A 9,391-nucleotide genomic window follows, 5' to 3' on the forward strand; every position below is an offset into this window, starting at 1 on the left:
AAAAAAAAAAAAAAAAAACACATCTTAGTAAAACCAATACCCTCTCAGCTTCGCATCGAAGCTAATACATTAGATATTTAAATATTTTATGGAAAATTACAAAATGGTAATTAGTACACAAGTTTTATAATTTAGTTACTTTTTAAAATATTACAGTGTACATTTTATTAAAAAAATTCTTGGTTAAGAAATTTTTTCAATATTTGTTAAGGTATAGTTTTAATTATTTAATCAGATTAATATAATTACTATATTTTTCACTAACCTGAATGAGTTTCAAGAATATCAGTTGAAAAAATTTTCCAGTTATGATAAGTTACCTCACGTTTTAAACTTTTTCTATCTTCTAAGTTAACATAAATAATGGCATCCATTAAACTTTCTGACATTCCAACCCAAATTATATAAATGCTTCCAAAAAACCTATTTAGGAACTTAGCTTGAGCTACTTTAAGCTCTGAATCTTCAACTGTCTAAAATATATATTAATTTTTTTAATAAAAACATGTTGTATACATTTGTTAAAACTTATATAACATAAAATTCAATCTTTTAATGAACTACTATGAATATGTATATCCAAAAACATAATTTAAGCTTGGATAGTTTTAAATAACAACTAACAATGTGTGGGAAATATGCACTTTATTTTTTTGAATTACTTATAAAAAAATAATATTATCATTATCTACAAAAAAAAATATTTACCGTAATAGTAGAGCAAATAGTTTTTCCATTATTTTTAAGTAACAAAGACCTATGCCAAATTCCTTGCTGTCCTATAAGGTTCAAAATGGATTTAGATATTGAAAATTGTATTTTTGTATTATTTTCAATTGTTAATTTGCCAAATGAATTATCAAAATCTAAAATTCTAACAAAATTTAAGTAAATTAATAATAATATGAAAATAACTAAATTTTACTTAAAAAGAAAAATCTATGTAATACACCATTATAATACTGTAATATTATTATTTTTTTTTTTGTGTATGTTTCTTTATTTCTTTATCATTATTTCAACCATATTTTTCAATGATACACATTTAAAATCAACAAATGTACTAATTTAAAGATATTACTTTTAAATATGGGAAAATTTCAAGTAAATAGAATTAAGGAAAATACTTCAAACGATTTTCGAAATAAACCAAGTTGTACACAATGTTTTATTAAAAATAATATACCACAAATTTCTCATGAATTAATAGTTTTTTTAATAAATATTCTCTATTTACATTACATTTATACAATTATTTATGTTTTTAATCATTTTTGTAGTTTTAATACAACATAAAATACATAATCACAATGATTATATATCAATAAACTGATATTTGATATTTCAAGTATGTTCTTGAAGTTTAAGCTTTTTTTTCTTTTAGTTTTACCTACATGACGCTCATTGATTATCAGAAATATGATTTTCAGGTTAGTTAGTATTCTGTAGAATAAAATATATTTTGATAAAGAACTAGGATTTATTAAAGAAATAGCTTAATTTAACAAAAGTGAAAAAAAGTGATTAGATTAGTTAGTTAAGTTACTATAATGAGAGGAGCAAGAATAATTTAAAATTCCTATAAAATATTATCAAGCCATTTCAAATAGTTTAACTAAAATTTCGCAATTACATTAGTAACTATTAAAAGTAATAATTTAAAAGATTTATTAAATCATTTTAATGTAAATGAAAAGAGGAAACACGATAATAACATTAATACTTCTCAGATTCATATGATTCAATTCATTCAATTAAATACCGATAAAATTAATAATTTTACATTTCTTTAACTAGTAATATAAAAATGAATTTCAATAATTTAAATATCAATTATTTTCTTAATTTATAATAAAAATATATAGATTTTATAATTACTTATTTCCTAAATTTGTATCAGAACATCTATCATATAAAATTGTATAGTCAACAGGTAATTCTCTGATTTCCCATGACCAGTTTGAGGATTCTTCCAAATTACTTAATGATATAGATATTAAAATAATATCTTCAATGGATGAATGTTGAGAAAATATGACGATGCCATGTATTTGATGTTGAGAAAATCGAGCAACTAATTGAGCCGTATGATTCAAATTTGTGAACACATCTAAATCAATTTTAACATTAAAGTAATTAAAAATAAATTTAAATAAATAAATAATTTTAGAGTATAATATAAATTAAATGAAATTAATTGTATGAAGATTTTAGAATGTAATGGTAATAAGTGGTATTTTTAATTTTTAGATAATCAAAATGAAATATAAAATAGGATACTATTAAAATGCAATATGAGGACAGCTGATGTGAAGATAGATGATGTGGGAGATCATGTCAAGTAGAAGTTTAGGATAATGGTAGCCGACTCCAAGTAGTTGGGATTAACACGAAGAAGAAGAAGATAATCAAAATGAAAATGTTATATCTAAAGAAAGTTTTATAATTATGACAATAATAGAAAAGCAGAGTTCTTAGAACAATCTAAAGATTTAAGAAAGTTAAGAAATGAAAGTTGTTATATATACTCAGGTGTGTACTGGAAAGCAAACAATCCAAAGATAATAAAAATTAAAACCATTTTCTATTAAAAAAAATAGGATTTCAGAAAATTTTTTTACAACTAAATTATTGTAATCCTTAAAATGTAAAAATAGCCAAGAGGTCATTATACTTTAGTCCCGAAAACTTTGTTATGTCTAATAATAATAGTCATTACATAATGTTAAAAAAAAATTCTGCATTTAGCATAGTCAGCCCAGATTATAATAATTCGATTAGCCTACTGAACAATTGCCCTTTTGGGCAGTACACACCTGTGTTTATACAAAGAGTTGTTCATCAATATCAGAATTTCAAAAATAAAAATAAAGTTAACATATGAAAACATTGTTTGAAATTCTTACTGTCTTTCATACTGTTACAGATTAAAAATGGTAGTAGAAATATATACACTATTAATAACTGTATTAACCCCATTTCAACGTTCTAAATATTTAATTTTACTAAAAACATTAATAAGTCATTATTCAGTCTTTAATTAAGATTATTATTCTGGGTAGTTTTAAAAACAATGATACTTTAATTATTTTGAGTAAATTAATTTTATAAATAGTAATATTGAAAAGACAATAATAATAATATTATATAAATAATATTAATTTTAAATTATAACATTTTAAACAATTTGTCGTTACTTAACTAAATCACGACACACGTCAACAGGTTAATGTTATCAATAATTATCTATATCGCACATGATAAATAGGAGTTTTTGATAGTCACTGCACCGTATCGCAAGCTACAAACCCAATCACTCTACATGTGTAAAGAAATGTATTATATTAGCAAATGTTAATATTAATCAGTGATGGAAATTAAGGTTAGAAACATACGGCCTTTGTTTTTTACCAGTGGTAAGTACCAAATATTTGATCCGCAAGTAATTTAATTTTTATTTGTTCTTGGGCTCAGTCCTGAGAACCATTGGTATTTATGTATCTACTTGATGTTGTATGTAGGCGTCGAAATGAATAATAAAACTTAGTTGACTTATTAAATATATAAATAATATTTCAAATTAATATAACATTAACAACTATCAAATAAATAGTTACAAATATTATTTTCATAGACATTTACATATGTATAAAAATTAATGGTGCCACTGTATTTAGTAGAAACTGGACTACTAGACCATAACGAAACATTAGTTATAGAAATCTAGAGATCGATCTCTCATGACTTCTCAAGGGAACGATTTCTGGTAAAAATTTTGAGGAAATCCTTTATCTAATCATGTTATACCACTACACATAATTTTATCTTTAAAAACACTATTTAAAAATTACTTAACCACAACACTAGTCACCACTGCCGCAACTTGTACAGCATCACTACCTTAAAGAAAGACTTACATTTTAATCAGTATAAAGAATGATTCTTAAATACGGAACAGACAACAATTTTAAAAATATAAAATCTAATCAGTGTTTTTTTTTGCAATAATAATAGTTTTTTCTTTAACTGTGTGAAAAAAATTAATTTCTATGATCCATTATGCCTAAAACTGTATTTTTTTTTAATAGAAATCTTATTTATTTTACCATCAAGTTTGATTGAATAAAAAAAAAATATTTGTAGAATATTTCATTTATTTTATTTGATTCTCAGTGTATTACCAGTCTTTTAAATTTAACTTATAATGGAAATGAAAAAATGAGCACTTATTTATACAAGTTACTTATACTTAAACTTGCGTATATTTTTCCCGCCGATTGTCGGTAAATGTAACACAAGTAAAAGGAATCAATAGCTTGACAAGTTTACACTTGTAATTTGCTGGTGCACACTTGTATACTTGTCAATTATTTAGCCAACATTTGATTTTAGGGTGGCTATAGGAAACATATATTTTCTTCCCCATTCATCTATATTTTACAGTATAGTGGGAGTTTAAATATATCTAATTAGTTTACTTCATTTAATGGATAGGTAAAACATGGGGGTAAAAATATTCTGTTTAGTATTGTGTTATAACTATAAGATGTCCTTTGAGATGAAATAGAAAATTGGCCAAGAGTATGAAAAATATTGGAGACATGGATTGAGACAAGTGAAAGGAGTAGAGGGCAAGAGATTTGATCATTTAATAATATGTACATAAAGAAAATATCGAGAATACGACGGATTTTTACCAGAGTACCAAGGTGTATATAAGTTATAATTTATATTATAAGATGTATTAGTAGATTTTTCTACTGCGGTCTTTTTAAAAGATACATATTGAGCAAATTTAAATTTTAATGACTTGATTAAACTAACTTACGAAGGATTTCACATATCCCATATTAGGGATTCTAATGTAGGTCTAACTAAGGCACGATATAAAGGTTTAAAAAATAAATTATGTAACTCATTAATTTATGAATATTATATATCAAAATATTATTGGATAGTGTAATCTTTTACTAATGTTTGTATTTGTAAATTATGAATTGGCATCTAATTATCTGCTTCATTTTGGCAAATAAAAAGTTTCATCAACTTCAAAAACCCTAACTAACAAACAAAATATGCTAAAAATTCTATCATGAGCACTTGATAAATTTAATATGAAAATAAATTCCATGAAAACCAAAAACATGCTCATAAGTAAAATGTACTAAGATCTAAATCTTAATATAAAAATAAATATTACACAATTACAACAGGTTTTACGTTTATTGACCTTTTTTTATTGACATACTTCTAAAAATGATTTTATTATTTAAAAAATTTCAACAAAAATATAAAACGTATAGTCTACTTAAGTATTAAAAAACTCCTATAATTTCAAAAACCAACTTACCATATTTTACTGATAAGACAGTTAAACGTTTTATACTAAAATAATTTAGTTTTATGGTAAAGAAACATTAGTAACCAGTTCTTTTTAAAAAAAAAATAATGTAGCTATTTATAATTTATGTGTTTAGTTGATGTGGTATATTGTGTGGAGATTAAGGATACGGGAATGATAAGTAGTTGAGATCAAGACGAGGGAGAAAAAGAAGTAGCAATCTGTAGTGATTATGAAATAATCTAGAATCTTCGTGACGGAAAGGTAACACAAAATGCATATACGCAAGAAGGTTCTCGAATATTCTACAAGGAAATTTCTGGAATGTCCATGATATAATATATAGCGGCGAGACAATACAGCAGTTAACATAAACATTTAGCAGTTATAATAATTGTAGCACAGTACTCGTAATGTAACATACGCATATAATATAATATGTAAATATATTATGTGTGTATAAAATTAATATTCTGTCATTTCTCAAGTCTGTGTTTTTATTATATTTTATTAATTATAATGAGTATACTACTTAGGGTTTTATCTATAATCAAAATATTTACATATAGTATAGTATAGTAAATATTTGTGTAAAGTAGCATATATTTAATGTCCAAAGTTTAATGATAAAGGATTTGTTTTGGATCACCCACCTATTTGTGTCCTCTGGTGATTTATTATAATTGATCCCCTTCCCAAAATTATAATAAAAATCTTCTTTAGATGCACCTCTGAGTGTGTTCATATATATTCACAAAAGTACAACTAGGGTAGGTTACGAGAAATAAAAGCGATTATTGAATTATAACTAATTCAAATAACAATAACCATGTGCTTAATTTTTGCTCATTAAGTTTATTTTGATTTCATTTTCTTAAAAAATAAAATTTAACTCTCCCATCAAAAAATTGTGGTTGTGTCTACAGTACTTTCAGTGTTAAATACTTGTATAAGGAACTACTGAATATTTATTCAGTAGTTTGATAGTTTAAACATAATAATAATATGATGTGATTTTATGAAATATGTCTGTTTTTATTTTTACTGCAAAAGTTTTATGTAGTCTGAGAGTTTTAATACTACAGTATTGAATCCATATTCATGGTAATATTTGTTACAATGTGTCGACTACTTCTGAGTATTATTGATTTTTCTATATTCTGGCGTTGTAGCATTAGTGTATAGTGATTTTTGTTACCAAATAAATGAATTTGTCTTTAGATTTCTCTACTATGACAAATAAACTTAATAAAATAATAATAAAATGTATGGAATATTTTACTACATGTAGTATTTATAATTTATCTAATATTTTCACTTCACTCACTTTCTACTTAAAATAATGTAAACAGTAAAATTGGTCATGCTTTACTAGGAAAAACTCAATAGAAAGCGCTAGCTGTTCTAGCATACTCAAGTACAATCAGAAAATGATTGAAAATAAGTTTTCGTTATTATATACTTGTCAACATACAAATGTATTACTATCATGAAATGAAAATTTTTGTTGTTTGTTTAATGTTTAAACCTGTATTTTTTGATGATATAATCTTAGATTTCCACATTATGAACTAACGTTAATTGTAGACAATTGGAGCGTGCGTACACAGGAATACTAAAAAATTTAATTAATTGTATTTAAATAAAATGTTAAAATCGCGATTCCGTAATTTCAAGAAGAATTATGTGATTGACTTTGTGTATTTAAAGATTATTCTTTTTGTATAGATTAAAATAAAATACTTTATATTAGTTCTTAAAATGGTAATAGAATATAATAAATTAGAACGAAAGAAGATTTTTAGTCAAAATAATGGTGCTCTTATGCCAGGGTAAGTATATACAAACCACTAAGAGTAGTACATAATGTTATATACAGATCTATAATTAAATATAAGATGTTAAAAAATAATACATATTTTATCTTCGATGCGAAGCTGAGAAGGTATTAATTTATTATAGTAAAATTAACTTTTTCAGCTTAACTTTTGAAAATGTTCCGGAAAGACTAACACTTTTATATATACCTTAAATTAAAGCTAATGTAATATACTTTAATTTGAAAAAAAAAAATTGACCTCTGAACTTGTATACGAGGTGAAATCGGACATCAAAGTTAAAGAAAAACGTACGATTTCCGTGAAAAAATTCTCGATTTTATATTTTATATTATTAAATTTATATTGCTATAACAATCTGGATTTGTCTTCATGGTAAAAATAACTACAGTATTCAAAAATATGCTATTATTGTGTGTAAAATTCTGGGTTTTGTATTTTATGAATACCTGATAAGGGGAGTACAGATTTTCATAAATGTTATATAAATAAAAAATTGATATAGCATAGAAAATTAAACTTATTTAAATTTTTTTGCTTTTTGAAGTCGAGAAAAATAATTTTGACATTTAAACTAGCTTAAATAGCCAATTTTTTCAATTGATGTTAGCGACGTACGGTTACCGAGTCGGTCAAACTTGTGTTTTATGCGCTAAAGGTATAAGGTTCCAACCCACATATAGCAATGCATTTTTTCTTAATTCTTTTCAAGTTAGAATAAATTTTCAACTGCTTTGATTTTTATTCATTTAGATTCAATAACTTCAATAAAGATCAAGGATCCCATCACTGTAATCGCCTTTTGCGAGAAGAAATTTCTTATTCATATTAAAATTATTTTACTATATTTTATGTTTTAGTTTTGATGCTAAGCTGAGAAGATATTTTTTTGTGACTATCATTTATTTTCTCTGCTCTAACTTAACCTACTTTTTTCAACGATACGTCAAATGACTACAATTCGTATTTAGTTGAAGATATTACCATCAAAAATTGAAAAAAAATTCTAATTTATCAATAAAACAGTTACTTATCCCATGTTCTCCATACAGACAATTAAAATCATTAATTTCTAATGTTTTCAAAGTATTTATTGACGAATCAAGTTTGATATTATAATTTGATATGATAAGTTTCAACTACAAAATTAAATCATTTTACTTTGTAATTTAATAAATTTTTTACTCTATTTGTGTGTGCTTATACTAGACTATAATATTGCAAATTTGTTGGTAACATGTTGCTATATAAATCATTTCTAAAAAAAATTATTGTTAATTTAGGAGAAATTAACAATGGATTTTTACAATTATAATCAAATTTTATAGTACGCTCAATTGAGTAAATCTTTTTAACAACTTTGTTTTGATTGGTTCATTTAGTTAAAGCAAATCATTAAAATTAATTAAGTTCTGATTATTTCAATTGTAGAATCCTTTTAAACACCAAAAGTTATTAGGCAATGATATAATAGTAATCATTCTATTTCAGTTATCTATTTCGATATAAATGTAATAAAATATTGAGCTACTCTGATAAATTTACTATAAATAGTAGCTATAAAATTTCCTGACTGCCTATTAATCTTAACGATACAATTTTTTTAATTCTCATAAAATTTTCTATTTAATGATGTCAATTTCAAACTTGCAAATTGAGCTAAAAATTAAGGTAATAAATACATTTTTTTTACCTATAAACTTTCACAAAAATCAACTTTAAAGGATTAAAAAAATAGGTTAAATATGTCATTTTCCTTATTTTTAACATATTAATAATCAAATCAGTAATAATTTGAAAACAAATTTTTATTTTCTTTTAATTATTATNTCAGTAATAATTTGAAAACAAATTTTTATTTTCTTTTAATTATTATTTTATGTGTAATTAGTAATAATATTAAACATTATAAGTGATTAAGAAAATTAGAAGTTATAGAAAAAGTCTAATTGCAGATTTGAAAACAATGCGAAAAGTTGATTTAGAAAAGTATATTTTTGCTTCTGATGAAAGTTCCTTGTAGTCCAGTGCATTTATTTATAGTAACAAACAGTTTTTATTGAAAAATATTGTATTAAGCTCTTTAAATTTTTATACACGTAAAAGTAAAGCAAAATATAACTTCTTTATTATTTTTATAATTTCTCCGTTTAAATTACAATATTAAATATCAATTTCATACTAAATTTAATAATTATAATTAGTATATATT

At 23.7% G+C, this 9,391-nt stretch overlaps 2 protein-coding genes across 9 annotated transcripts in view; one reads left to right on the forward strand and one right to left on the reverse strand.

The window, feature by feature from the left end:
- LOC126898318 (uncharacterized) overlaps window positions 1-3,152 on the reverse strand; it is a 20,904-nt gene extending 17,752 nt beyond the window's left edge. The window contains exons 1-4 of the mRNA XM_050672261.1: window positions 2,907-3,152; window positions 1,879-2,110; window positions 709-874; window positions 266-473 (exon numbers count right to left, since the gene is read on the reverse strand). Coding sequence (XP_050528218.1) covers window positions 266-473; window positions 709-874; window positions 1,879-2,110; window positions 2,907-2,979 — 679 coding nt within the window. The 5' untranslated portion in view covers window positions 2,980-3,152. The remainder of the gene's footprint in view (window positions 1-265; window positions 474-708; window positions 875-1,878; window positions 2,111-2,906) is intronic.
- A 133-nt stretch (window positions 3,153-3,285) lies between these two features.
- Window positions 3,286-9,391, forward strand: part of LOC126898553 (uncharacterized) — a 31,651-nt gene continuing 25,545 nt past the window's right edge. For 2 of the 8 annotated variants that reach the window (XR_007702302.1, XM_050672762.1), the window contains exon 1: window positions 6,370-7,173. Coding sequence is in view for 1 of the 8 variants with exons in the window: in XM_050672750.1 (XP_050528707.1) it covers window positions 7,103-7,173 (71 nt within the window). In the remaining 7 variants the exon portion in view is untranslated. Of the gene's footprint in view, window positions 3,417-6,368; window positions 7,174-9,391 lie in introns of those variants that run through there. The other 6 variants (XM_050672742.1, XM_050672732.1, XM_050672771.1 and 3 more) reach the window with 6 other exon arrangements.

This window comes from Daktulosphaira vitifoliae, unplaced genomic scaffold, assembly GCF_025091365.1.
Source record: "Daktulosphaira vitifoliae isolate Bord-2020 unplaced genomic scaffold, ASM2509136v1 Scaffold_1, whole genome shotgun sequence".
In the NCBI taxonomy this organism is placed as follows: Eukaryota; Metazoa; Arthropoda; class Insecta; order Hemiptera; family Phylloxeridae; genus Daktulosphaira; species Daktulosphaira vitifoliae.